General features: G+C 40.8%; 1 protein-coding gene across 1 annotated transcript in view; it reads right to left on the bottom strand.

Moving 5' to 3' along the window:
- Window positions 1–14,554, bottom strand: part of adamts7 (a disintegrin-like and metallopeptidase (reprolysin type) with thrombospondin type 1 motif, 7) — a 96,302-nt gene that overhangs the window by 35,924 nt on the left and 45,824 nt on the right. The window contains exons 9-14 of the mRNA XM_085772825.1: window positions 14,136–14,280; window positions 6,655–6,747; window positions 5,238–5,383; window positions 3,806–3,975; window positions 3,557–3,690; window positions 1,693–1,813 (exon numbers count right to left, since the gene is read on the bottom strand). Of these exons, the coding sequence (XP_085628951.1) occupies window positions 1,693–1,813; window positions 3,557–3,690; window positions 3,806–3,975; window positions 5,238–5,383; window positions 6,655–6,747; window positions 14,136–14,280 (809 nt within the window). The remainder of the gene's footprint in view (window positions 1–1,692; window positions 1,814–3,556; window positions 3,691–3,805; window positions 3,976–5,237; window positions 5,384–6,654; window positions 6,748–14,135; window positions 14,281–14,554) is intronic.

Here is a 14,554-nt window from a genome sequence, read left to right as displayed (position 1 = left end):
CACCCTCATGTTGACTAAGGGCTGGAAGAATTTTCAGAGTCCACCGTCCCTTCTCTGAGTTACAGGGGGTCTTGGCGTAGCAGTGCATTTCAATGCAACGGTTGCAAAGGGACACCAGAGCTCTTCGTGAAAAAACACACACAAAAAAACATCCAAATACCTCCATGATGCTCGTATGTAATGTCCGTCTTGTGCTGAAGCCCCAAATTGCGTAATTGTCCCGAAAAAAATTAAATAAGTCCACATTCCAAGCATGTTTGTAGCATTAGCTCCTAGTGTCTGTTGTCCGGCTCTCCCGCTGCCAGCGCGCATGCGCAAGGTTCGCACTGAGACCGACTCGCTTCCTTGTTTACCCCGGCGAAGGACTAGAAGCAGTCCGTAATAGCCTGCCTTGCACCGGGACAACACTTTTTCGTGCAATTTTGGCCTCTTAAAACATATTTTAGCCATGGCTGAAGATTTTGATGTCGAGGACGAGCTGCATTTCTTTGCTGAGCCGTATTTGTACGAGCCAGAATGGACAGAGGAGGAACTCAGGCAACAGGACGAAGCAGCTACGGCGAACCTTGCGCATGCGCGCTGGCAGCGGGAGAGCCGGACAACAGACACTAGGAGCTAATGCTACAAACATGCTTGGAATGTGGACTTATTTAATTTTTTTCGGGACAATTACGCAATTTGGGGCTTCAGCACAAGACGGACATTACATACGAGCATCATGGAGGTATTTGGATGTTTTTTTGTGTGTGTTTTTTTACGAAGAGCTCTGGTGTCCCTTTGCAACCGTTGCATTGAAATGCACTGCTACGCCAAGACCCCCTGTAACTCAGAGAAGGGACGGTGGACTCTGAAAATTCTTCCAGCCCTTAGTCAACATGAGGGTGAGTAGATAATGAGCGAAATATCATTCTAGGGTGAACTATCCCTTTAATGTTCCTCATTGAGGTGAGGAGTGAGGACAGAGGAGGTTGGGGTGGAGAACCAAGTTTTTCTTTTATAGAATGTATAATGTTTATAATAACAGCTGATCTGGTGGACGTGTGAACAGCTTCACTGTCTCATAAATAATAATGATTCATAACACTGAAAATCATGTAGGCAGCCTGAGGAAATGAATGACAACACTAATAACAGCACTGATGTTATTCATGTCAATTCATAAGAATATTACAGGCATAAACATTTAGTAATGTATTTGTCTATGACTATAACTCATCCTTATAGGCTCCTACAAGTGATGGCTGGTGTATAAACACATAATTAATGACTACAGTGAAAAACTGCTTGTAGTGAGAGGGTTATTGTTTTGGGCATATACTATACATCGATGAACAACATGTCTTCATGACTGCATACAATAAAAATTTGCATTATTTGTGTCATTCCCATGAGTCACATTCTGCGATGCTCTGACATCAGCTGTCAGTCAAACCGATGCCTGGGGATTTTCCTTTCAGGCTGTTTGTCAGTTGTGATGCTGCATCTTGATTTATTATGGTCTCCTAATAGTCAAACTGCAGTTTGTGAGGACGTACTGGTTGTAAATAAAGTTCCTCACTCACAACCGTGTGAAGAGCCATGTAAGCTAAACTGAAAGCTTCCTAGATCCCTGAGCTAAATGGAATTCATTTGTTCTGGGATTTAACATGTCAAAATGTCTTCTGCCAAAACCAACATTGGAAAGACACATACCAAGTCCTTCACTCTCCTCAAACGTCCTCTTCACAGTTGTACAGGTTGAACCGTTACCATGACACACACCGCAGCGATCCTCCACAGCGCTGGACTCAATCACATTGTCACATCCTCTGTTCTGTAACAAACATGTGACAAAATGAATCCCGCAAGGTCACATCTACAGAGTAGACCTTACAGCAACTACACAACAATGGCTAAAAAAGACTGAAATCTCATGTTTTCTTCCTGATTGACAAATAGTTCTCATCTGTCAGTCACATAGGAACTGGAATAACCTTTGTACAGCATCTGCTCACATGTACATCCCTTTATAAAAGCCACACGAATAGCACAAAGCACTCTGCGCCTTCACCTCGCCTCATGTACCTCTGACTCACTCACACATGGCAGGTGGTGCAAGTGAAAGCCCCTGACTGGTGTTCTGTGCTGCTTTATCTTTATTTTCACACCCCATGCTGCGGCACTGCTTCCGACTGGTGCAGTTAAAGGCACAATATGTAATTAAAGTCTAAACAAAGGAAGTGGTGAAGGAACCAGCCAAATCTTTCACTTACACAAAGCTGCTAATGACGCAGTGTAGAAAATACTCTGGTATTAGGAGACACTGAGCATTCAAAGTCATATTTTGTTAAAGATTTTGTTGTTAAATATTTTGGCAAATTGGCCCATTGCCATAATCCCTATAGTCTTAGGAGTAGCTTCATTACCTTTAATTGTCGTTGCAAGCTATTTTTAGAACGGCGGAGCAGAGCCGTGAGCTGCTCAGAGCTACGCTACGGAGGCTAATGGGATTTCTTGGTTTCCCTCATCAAACTCATCAAATGCACAATCCAACAACTCCAAAACGCTCTGGTGGACAAGTTGTGACCTGCACATTCACCACGCTATGAGATAATAACAGAACGTTATGAGACAGAGTTGTTTTAGAGGTAAATTCATGCAAAACCGCTGATGCGCGTTCCCGTCAGGGGCAGTTTTTCAGCAAGAAGTCTCTGCATTTATCTCTAAAACAACTCTGTCTGGTAACGTTCTGTTATTATCTCATAGCGTGGTTAATGTGCAGGTCACAACTTGTCCACCAGAGCGTTTTGGAGTTGTTGGATTGTGTATTTGATGAGTTTGATGAGGGAAACCAAGAAATCCCATGAGCCTCCGTAGTGTAGCTCTGAGCAGCTCGTGGCTCTGCTCCACCAGGGATAATGGCAATGGGCCAATTTGCCAAAATGTTGAACTACACCTTTAAATGTTGGCATTAGACTTTCCATTACACATTGTACTGCCTGGGCGCAGGTTTTGTATTTGTAGTCATAGTTTAACCTTTTATCTTGGGTCAGTGTTTTAAAGGACTATCTAATGAAGAACACAAAAAACATCTATTTCTTCTCTTTGATTATATGTGGATCTTCTTTTTAATATGAACGACAAAATTATTATTTGGCCTTAAATGTTGTATCAACTCTCCAAAACACAAAAGGAGGCAGGTGAGGTGGAGAGCATGCGGATGTCTGACAAAAATGTCACAAAATGTCATGAAATCAGAGGCTAAGGTCTGTGATTACTGTCCACTCAGTATCTGGATCAGTGACTGGTATTTTCGCCCAGGATGATAGGCAAGAGCAGGTGGTTATCTTAAGAGATAACAGCCACCACATTTTTCTATTTACAAGCTCATTTTCATGCAGAATGTCAAACGTACAACACTCGCCTGCAGTGAGAACAAGGTGAGGGTCAACTGAACATACTGCATGACTAACAAAGCACCCATGCAATGAGCAGAATAAAAGGATGGAGGAAGAAGAGACAGCATGATGTATGAATAATTTATCAGAGAATATATGGAATAGGAGGTCCAATATACCTTACAGATGCCATTGATGCACATTTCTCGGCTTTTGTTGCCTTCATAGCACGGCGTCCCATCGGTGACTGCATCACGCATCTTTTCAGAGAAGTGCTCGTTCAGTGGGCGGCAGTGCAGCTCACAGGGGTTGACTGGTCGTTGAGTTATAGAGAAAAGATAAAGGTGTGTTGGATGAACATACAGTATGCTTTACAATAAGTCAGGGTACGCTTTTCATCGTGTCAAAGTCAGATTTGATGTGCTCACCTCTGTTGATAACTGCCTCCCACTTGTAGAACTTGCCCTTGTAAGGCATGGTGTTAAAGTGACTGCACTGCATGTCCCTGAAGCTGGGCAGGTCATGTGGACACGGGCTGACGTTACAGATCTTGTATCTCCGTCGTTCTCCCAGACAATACTTTCCTCTGTTCTTAGGGCTGTGAGATGGTCAGAGAAGTTGTAATTTCAATGCTGCTCATTGACTTTCAAATTAAAGACAACAATTATGATATGGTGAAAATGGTGAAGTGAAGAGCTGACATGTTAAAGATATGTATTTGAAGTTACATTTGCATGATAGGCATGAAAGGCTTTTTTTTATTTAGGTCACTTCATTTTGCAGACACAGACAGAACAAAGTGGTGTATTGATAAGACACCACTCTTGCTCTTAGCAGCTGCTCCCATTTGGAAGGCCAATGCTGATGCTTAATAAATAGTTACATTATATAAGGTTTTACTCTTAATTCCCTTGGTGGCCAAATTTCTACAGACAATAGTTTTTTACACTTTACTTTTCCAACTACAACATGGGCCATGACATGTTTACAATGAATAAAAAATCAACAAGAAAAAAAAAACATATAGAATTTGAATATGCATGTTGTTTTAAATGTGCACAAATACATTAAATATATATTGAGATTAAGATTAATACCTGTTAGAAATTCATGTGTTTGTATATCCAGAGGATGTGTACACATCCTCTCGTGATATGAAGATGTTACAGTATGTATCACACAAGTTCATTTCCAGATTGACTAAATCCAGTCAGAATACACTTTTATCTCACATAAAAGGGGAGGGACAACTTTGTAGAGCCAGACAGAGACTGGACTGTAAAAGTTAGAACAAACATCAACATTTGAGAACAATATAAATAAGTGACTTGCAAAGCAACACAAATCTGGTTTCCTTCATTCAGCTGTGCCTTAATACACTGTATACATAAGTCAAACCAAAAGCTGCAATTTACTGCAATTTTTGCAAACATCTGTCTTGACATCCAGTTTGAGCTCCACTGACAAACTGTTTTATCAGTGGGGTATGAAAATGTGTGAATATAGTTACCTGTCAATGCTCCTTTCATTTCCTATACATCAATAAAACACCTGCTCATGTACTGTATGTCCATGTGTGTTCATGTCCATGTTCACACAAAGAGACTGCATTACACATGACAGGCTCTCACTAAGTATTTTCTTTCCACGACTCCTCAGCTGAGATGTCATGTTATGTTTATCAGATTGATAAATACTTATACATAACGACCTTTAGGCGTTTTTTTTTTCCACTCTGATACAGTACAAATGTATGTACATTTTATGAACTCTGCCTTATTCTTCACATGTACATAACAAGAGTTAAAAACCAGTGAACCTGACAGCATTTAATTTGAAGCATTCACGTCTGACACTTACACTGGGTTATCACAGTCTCTTTGGGCGCTCTGGACACCAGCTCCACATGTCCGTGAACAGGCCGACCACTCACTCCAGGATGCCCAGCCACCATTCACACTCTCAGGATATAATCCGAATGCTACACACTCCCCACTGAAACACCACTGGCAAAAAAGCAAACAAAACAAAAACAAAGAATAAGTACAAATCAAAGCTTTGCAAACTTGTACCACTGCATTCTGAATGAGAGCTGAGAAGATACTGATCAAGTTTTGTCAGATCTTTTTCATCTGAACACAGCACTGATGTGTAATTCTACAGTGCTTTATATCAAATGCAGCTTTCAGTGGTTTTAATCTGTTACCATAGTAATACTAATGCACATACTTTAGTACAGTGGTTCCCAACCTTTTTTGACTTGTGACCCCATTTGGCCATCCCAAATTTCTGGCGACCCTGCAATCATGTGCAGTCATGTGATCGCAGCTGTCAATCAAGATGCGCCAGCTCAGATATTTTTATATGCTTCATTTTATTTGAACTCGATTTACCCCAAGGTTGAAAAACACTGCTTTAGTACTAAATCAACTCTCAGGGAAAACAACAAAATTACCATTGCTTAGAGCAAAGCAGAGTGTGACTTCTGGATTAGGACTATCATGCACTACATTAACTATGTTATATAAAGGCAACTTTACATGCTTATAGTAACTATTGCCTCTCCATAAAGAAAACAACCTAAAGCAAAGTGGTTATTGGTGAAGCTTCTGCTTTCTAGATCATTATCTCTTAGTGTTATTTACCATTAAATTAAAGGGCATTGTTAAAGTCATGTTTCCCAGAGAAACTGTTAAAAGTAAAAATTGCAATAAAAACTTAAAGGCATAGTTCAACATTTTTGTTTGCCATAATCCCTGTAGTCATAGCAGTAGGTTTGTTACCTTTAATTGTCGGTGCAAGCTATTTTTAGAACGGTGGAGCAGAGCCGTGAGCTGCTCAGAGCTACGCTACGGAGGCTCATGGGATTTATTGGTTTCCCTCATCAAACTCATCAAATACACAATCCAACAACTCCAAAACACTCTGGTGGACAAGTTGTGACCTGCACATTCACCACGCTATGAGATAATAACGGAACGTTAATTCATGCAAAACCGCTGATGTGTTCCTGCCGGGGGCAGTTTTTCGGCAAGCAATCTCAAGATAACATTCCGTTATTATCTCATAGCGTGGTGAATGTGCAGGTCACAACTTGTCCACCAGAGGGATTATGACAATGGGCCAATTTGCTGAAAAGTTGAACTATCCCTTTAAGTCTTTCTGTTGAGAAATCAAAGACTGACAGCTGTCGACATCAAAATCGATGTTCTCAGTCAGCAGCACAATCCCCATCTCTCACTGCTCTCATGGACGTTACATGGAGGACGTACAGTACCTTGCCCTCGCCACAGCTGGTTCCATCCACAGCTCCATCCAGCTTTGAGTGGCAGGTTGTTCCTACCGTGCACCACAGAGTGCTGCACACGTTCTAGGAAAGCAAAGAGAGATTAATATTACTGTTTGCCTTTTCAAACATCTTGTTTACCATACATTTATTTTTGCAGGGATTTCTAAGCATGAACATGTTTGGAGGCTTTTTCCCACTTAGCCGTCCAGTAATTGGGCTTAAATGCTGCATTTGAACCCTGAATCAAATGAAAACATGCACTTTGAGTAACCTAATGTGCAACTGGAGGATTACCTTGTTTTTATATTTGGTGTTAAATATAGCAGCATTTGGTGCTTTCTGATCATTATAATTATTATAGCTGCAGGTGTACAAATGTAGTTCATGGATTTACAGGTTGTATTTGTCTAATCTCTTGTCTGAGTTTTCCTCAACCAGGTATTTATATGAATAAATTGTCTGAATCCACAAAGTTCACCGGAGACTGGGGAATAAAGAAGCCATTAATATTAATGGATAACAACACACCCCATAGGTGTTCAGTAAAGAATTACAAACAGGAGTTATCAGCAAGGACTGATGACATCCCTGCCTCCTGAAAAACAGTCACTGTATCAATGACCTGAGGTCTTGGTGGCATGAGTTCAGGTCTCAGCTTCCCTCCAAGTAGCTGTTGGTTGTCTTGTCTGCATCATGCTCTATGTTTAATATGTGCATCTGCAAAATTTACCATCTGGACTGAAAAGGCAGCAGTGCCTGGAGGTAAAACAAAACCCTCCCAGTAGCAACTCCACAGCTCATTACCCGACACATTGTTGTTTGATCTGTAGGCAAACCAGTGTAAAAGCCACATGCTGTGATCCTGTCATCAGGCAGTCATGAGCCCCATAAACACATCATGTTGCCTCTGCATTCAGGGGATTAAAACTGTAGCATACTGTAGATGTGTTAATTAGTGAGCTTCAGAGGTGCTGGTAGGCAGACAGACCTATTGTTTCACCCTATAGGCAAGAATATTCTTCAACTATCCCTATAATCTTATACACCAATGTTCAAATAAACTCATATTTTTGTCTTTTTATCCCCCATAATGATACAATCTGAGAGGTTCCTGATCTTGCCAGTCCATAACTGTCACATAAAACAACCCCTCAAATTTTTTATAAAAGTGTCTATGCAGATATACAGCATAAAGAAGTCAGACGGAACTATTTGGACCATGCTGTGTGTTTCTGTATTTGCTTGTGGTTTTTTGTTCCCCCATTGAATTTGTTTTCTTCAATTGCAGTGCGCTGAGCTCGTAGGGCTCTCACTGTAGAAAGTGATATCAGCTCAGTGAGAATGTAAAAGGAACTTTCTCCGACAACAGACTGACCTGCAGCACGGAAGAAAAAACAATATGGAGATGTTTATTTTCTACAATGGTAAAAAAAAAGAAAAAAATCTGTGCAGACTGATAACACCTAAAGGTCAAATGTGCTGTTTATCAAGGAGTTCACGGCTGATTGGTGCAATTGTCTCGGCTGTTCCTGCTGCTGTTGCTTGGCATTTTGTGATGAATGCGTGGAGGACATTTTACACTGTGGCTAAAATAGTCATACGATCTGATGATTTTTAGGAATGTAAATTATTTCAGCTTTTCAATTTTCAAATGGAATTGACTGAGCTGCTTTTTATAATAATATGGGATTGCTAACACGAAGCGAAAGATGAGAAAGATATACGATAGATAAGTGATTTTCAGGGCTGAGTTTAAGTTAGACATCTACAGTAAAAAAAAAAAAAGTCATCATGAGGAAGAAGAGGAAGAATCTTTTCAGAAGCAACAGAACAATCACTAAGTTAGCCAGCCCTGCCAGGAGATTTGTCCTGACATCCTTCTTTGGTTCTGTCTCATGAGAAAATAAACAAATCAATATAGAAACCATCCCAAATCCCAAGCTTGTCCATGTATTGAGCAATTAATGTAATCCCCTCCGCCAAGAGCACAACACAATCAGATGTGCTGCTGACTCTTTCTACAATTTTGTCAAACTACAGCTCTTCGCACTGCAAACATCCAGAGGGCTTTTCTACAAAGCTATTGTCAGTGGAACCTCATCCACAACTGTAGTCTCTGACTTTAGCCAGTAAACAAATCTATGCTGCCTGGACAGAGAAAACACTTCATTTTGACAGGTCTTATGTTGCTTTAACGCAGCAGTATATCTGTTAAATGGAGACAAAGAGCAAGGTCATGTTTTACAGTGAAGAGGTCGGGATTTGGTGGTTCCCATGACACTGGATAAACACTATTGACCTCTGTAGGTGTTAGACAGAACCAGACACCTTTAGGTTTACAGCTTAATGAGCTAGTATATCAAACAACACTGGACTGCTGATCAGAAAGGCAACAATTTCTACCATTTGTGGGGGATGGACAGCTATGAGGCTGAGCTGTGAGGCAGTGGATCTGGGTCTGATTCTTAATTTCTGAGTGGATTGTTATGAGCTCTATGTGTCCTCCAGCTTCCTCTCACAGTCCAAACATGCCCATAGGTGTGAATGTGAATGTGTGAGGTTGTTTGTTTCTGTATATCAGCCCTGTGACAGACTGCAGACCTGGCCAGGGTGTACAACAGCACCAGGACTGGCTCCAGCCCCCTACAACCCTGCATGGGGATGGAGGGAGGGAGGGATGGATGGTCAACCCCTATGGTTCAGTTGAAAATATTTGGAAATGATCAACTCTCCACATAAGATTAATGACCCAGAGGTTTTGCAACAAAACGTAAATTAAATCCAACTGATTGCAAAGTAAACGTGTTAATGTGTTGATTTGTTCAGAGAGCTAACAAAGGAAAAATTCACTTTAATGGCAGAGGTGCATTCTGGTGGGTTTCCACTTTTTCTTTGTAAATACAGTATCTCTGAGTTCATGCCTTTTGATTCTGACTTTTTCCTTTTCCAGTTTCATGGTGAAATACTGTTATTAAAAACAGCATCAAACCAGTCACGCACATTTCCTCAGGGCTGTGAGCCATTTCATGCTGGTTAAATTCCAGAGTCCTGGTTTGTGCTTTTTGGGATTATGGTAATCAATACCGAGGTCAAACTTTCTTTCCTTTTATTTTGAAACAAAGTCAAAAATTCTAAAACTTTAAGATCCTAAACTTTTAAAAAAAGATAGACTGAGTCAATGAAACTGTAACAGCTAATGCACAGTTATATGATGAAGAAAAGACTGATGTTCCTTTGCAGATGTTTAATATGCTGAATGAATGACTTTGAGGGAGTGAGACTGTGTTTTCCTCATCATCTGCTGCTCTACTGGCCCACACATGATGACCCACTATGAATGAAATAACATGCAGCAAATGGGATTCATGCCAAGCAAAAGAAGTGCATGTGTATCACATGACTGTATTGTATAATGTTCCCTGGTTTCACGTAGGCAGGAGGCTGCTCACTGCTTCAGGGACACACAAAAATGAGACACAACATGAAAACTTGCCAACATAGTACAGTACAGTACCATAGACCACAATCACTCTCTTTATACTACACTGCCCATTCAAACAAAAAAGTCACACACTCTAATATTTTGTTGGGCCGCCTTTTGCTTTGTTTTCAGCATGCATTTACTGTGGCATCATTTCAATAAGCTTCTGCAATACAACATTTATTTCTGTCCAGAGTTGGATTCATTTTTCAAAGATTTTCAATGGGGTTAAAGGAGTCATCACCTGGTTTTTTATGTATCCAGTCCCCCTTAAATTGCTTTGAATCAATTCTTAAAACTTATTGGAAACATTAAAAAAAAAAAAAAAAAAAAAATCAAACATAGAGCTGGTTCTGACACTTTTTCATATGGCAACTTTCTCTCGTGAGAATAAGCGCAAGGTTTTGACTGGTCCGGATGTTCATTGTATTAATATGTAATGAGGCGCACATTGATTGGACGCAGGAAGGACAGAGCCGGAATGGTGGCTGGCCCAGTGGGCTACATGCAGGCTGTATTGGAAACCGCACACTATGCTGCTCTCTGTCGTGTACCGTAACCATGTTATATAACTTAATAAAATAAAACAAAATTGAATCGGTTCATTGTAAAACATGTATTTATTGATGCAAATGTGGTGATTTCTGTACGTAGGCTACAGAGCCCCGGGGCAAAGCTGCTGCTGCTCTGTGAAGCTTCACTTTTCATTCAAACAAACTAATACCACTGCCACAATTGTTAGTTTTAATCAATGAGACCAACATTTATCTCCTAAAAAAAATATAACCAGTTGGCGGTAAACCTCTACAAACCTGCGGGTAAGTTAATAACGATTGTTTCCTCCGGCGGCATGACAACGTAGTTTGACCGGTTAACGAGCACTGCAGGCGGGTTGCTGAGGAGCCGCTGCTGTGGTGCTCGCTGGAGCTTCACTTCTCCCAACGCGGAGAAAACTTCTAAACAGCCGTCATTTGGATAAACTAACCGCACATTGGGGATCTAAACCCTTACTTTCTCGCATGAAAAAATATTAAAACTTAATGAAGTGACGAAATAACACGCTACAGTGGGAAATAAAACAATAAGTAATGGTGACGCGGCGGAAGTTGGGGTGGTGGATGAGAGGTGTGTTTATGAAAGCAGGCTCCACGGTGACGTCACCATCTACTCTGGTTTAAACAAAGAGCCCAAACGAAAAAACTCAGCCACTTTCAAACCCCAGATTTTTAGGCAAGTTTCCACTGAGGTCCAACACCTATATAGTACATGTTTTAACAAGGAAAAATGCGATTTCCGGGTGATGACTCCTTTAAGGTCTGGACTCTGTGGTCAGATTGGACCACATTTCTTCCTTGAAGATGATGGTTCCTCACTATCCTTCCAGGTTTTAATAATGCATTGGACAGTTCTTAACCCAATTTTAGTAGTCTCAACAATCTCCTTAGATGTTTTATTTGCTTGATGCCAATAATTTGACCCTTCAGAAACAGATTAACATCTTCTCCATGACCACAGGATGTGTCTTCTGACATGGTTGTTTAAGAAATGAGACTGCATCAGTTAGATAAGTTGAAACAGCTGAAACATAATCATCCATGCAGTAATTATCCAATGGGAGGCTCTTACCTATTAGCTTAGTTAAATCCAAGTGGTGACTTTGGACAGGCAGTGTAAATGACAGTAACAGTGACTTTTACTTGAAATGTGTGGACTTTCAAAGCTGCAGGCTGTTAGTGTTGGTGATCTGTAAGAATCCCAGCGTTGTTGTTCTTTCCTGTGTGTGCTTGTAAAACCTGCACATGTGGTAACAAATTGTATTTATGGAGACACTATGTTGTTACACTGCTGAGGGAAAAATGTGCGTGTGTGGTCTCCTCCTGTTCAGCCTTTTGCTTCTCCTGTTGCTATGGACTGATTCACCGTATATAAATTATTTATATCCAACCCCCCCAGTCACAATACACAACAAACTTTTAAAGGCATACAGTTCTGACAGCACAGAGGATTTAAATGGGGGATGAAATTTGCCATGCTCAATCGTCTACATGTAGTTAATGAGTCAATTCCTGTCAAAACCTGCGTCAAAAAGTGTGTGCATCGATTCAACACTTCAAACATGTTAAGCTGACATGATTCCTCAGCAGCGAGCTTGAATACTGAGCCTTGTTAATCATCCCCTTGTTAATCTTCCCAGTCACTGTAATTGCCTCATGCTCTGTGTGACTCATGTTACCACCATCAGCTCCACAATCCACAATGTGATGAGTTTAAACCCCACTCATGTCATAATGCTGCATGGGACAGATGACTGGTGCTAAAAGGAGGTGGCGTGCGGTCTGGCCCCCGCTGAGGTGCTAACAATGTCAACAAAATGAAACCGCTGGGTTGTTGGGTGACAGTAAACTCTGCTTCAGAAACATTTCACAATCCAACATTCAGGCCGACTTCACACAGTGATGGGTGGTCAGCTGTGTGGAGGTGTGAGGGGAGACAGGATATCAACCTCTCTTCCTTCACTCATCACTGTTTACATCACTTGTCGTGTGAAAAAACGAATGCAGCAATATGAATGTCTTCCTGTTTGAAGATTTGCCCGTTATCCTCCTACTTAAAAGACACAGTGTCCCTGTCTCTCCATGATGACTGGCCCCTGACACTTGGATTCCTTTAGATTAGTGTAAATGTTAAAGCAGAAGTAAGCGGAATGTTTGCGTTAATATAAGTCTTAAATAGTTATATCTTCCGAATCACTTATATAGAGTGTTTGGTCCGAAACACGGGTCTGTCAGTCACTCTGCTCTGCTGTAAGCCGAGGAGAAAACTTTCCTTGTGTCCTACAACCTTTATCCAATGAGGAGAGAGAACAGCATAAAGGGGCGGTCCTCTCTGTGTGTGCAGCCAAGGGATGCGCGTGAATGTGGTGACGTAGGGACGAGGGCGGGGACTGCTAACTCCATCGGCTGACAGAAAGTTAGCCACAATGACCGGATCGCTTACTTCTGCTTTAACAACTTAAATAGGTCTGCTGTCTGCTGTACCTTTTCTTCAGGTTTTTACTTTTTAAAACACTTTGCTTGTCTCATTGCTTGACAAAAGTGTTATGATGACAACAATTCTCTATGTATGTGTGTGTTTTTCTTCTATTTTATACAATGTATTACTCCCAATGTTTTGCCTGTTGTAATGGTGCAATAACGGACAGCACTAGATGGTGGGATTTTAATTTAAGTAAAAAGCAAGACTCTAATGCATGGATCTTTGTGATGGTTGTACACTGGCTTCACGAAATGTCAATTCACTTCTTGTACACTGTACAGATTTTATTTTGTTGTAAACAATACAATTCTAAGTAAATAAAATAACCTTTTTTACCTAATCAATCTACGGTTAATAACCCATGACAATAAACAAACCCAAGTGTGATGCTGCCATACTGTAGTTCACTATAGAAAAACATCCTTCTAATGGCCTTGCTCTGTGCTATGCCTCGCCATAGTTCTATACATTATTGTATGAACTGTCTTGTGTTGTACAGTATATGCTTGCACCAATGCATTGAAGACATTAACTGTGACGGAGGATGTGGGGATGAAAAAAACACACACTGTGACTGATGCAAACAGAAGCCGTAGTAGGGAAAAGAGACAGGACAAAACAGAAAGGTCCCTCCCCCTCCCTTCAGGAAACACCTCATCTGAGCCATTTTCAGATCATTCTAAAAGACTTACACACACTTGATCCAACTACTGTATAATTTCTCATTTTTAAATCCACTTAAATGCTGGAATCCACTACTGGATTTCACCAAGACCAAAATGGATGAGTTGTTCACTGTGTGTGTGTGTGTGTGTGTGTGTGTGTGTGTGACAAGAGTGAAGAAGAGCAGGAGGAAGGAGAATACAAGAAACCCCCCATTCTTTACAGTGCATGCAACCTTGCAATGGCTTTGTTATGAATGTATTATGCGTTTGTAGTTATAGAGTCTTACGTCCATGTCGTCACACAGCAGGGAGCTGGATCCATACTGCAGCCGACACTGATGGGCAGCGTTGTACAGAACCCCAGGGAGCACCGAGTTCAGAGACAGCTTGTCTTTCACTGGGGCATCATCAAGGCACCAGCCCCAACCACGACTATGAGAAGAAAAGAAAACAGATCCAATGATAATATAAAGGTCCCTTTGTTATGTACTGTGTGTGTATATATATATATATATATATATATATATATATATATATATATTTCATTTAGCATTGCTTTCATGTATTAGCCTTTGCCTTTGTTACAGTTCTGCATATTCATCAACAAAAAATATTTTAAAAAAATAACTTAACGATGCAGGTACATGTACATGTATGTACACATGTGTACACATGCCAGGGGATGCAGGTCACATTCCTACCAACA

The sequence above is a fragment of the Trachurus japonicus genome, chromosome 3 (assembly GCF_045865225.1).
Source record: "Trachurus japonicus isolate A0001 chromosome 3, Traja_1.0".
NCBI classification, from domain to species: domain Eukaryota; kingdom Metazoa; phylum Chordata; class Actinopteri; order Carangiformes; family Carangidae; genus Trachurus; species Trachurus japonicus.
The sequence above is the reverse complement of the archived record's forward strand: the minus strand, read 5'-3'. Positions and strand labels throughout refer to the sequence as shown.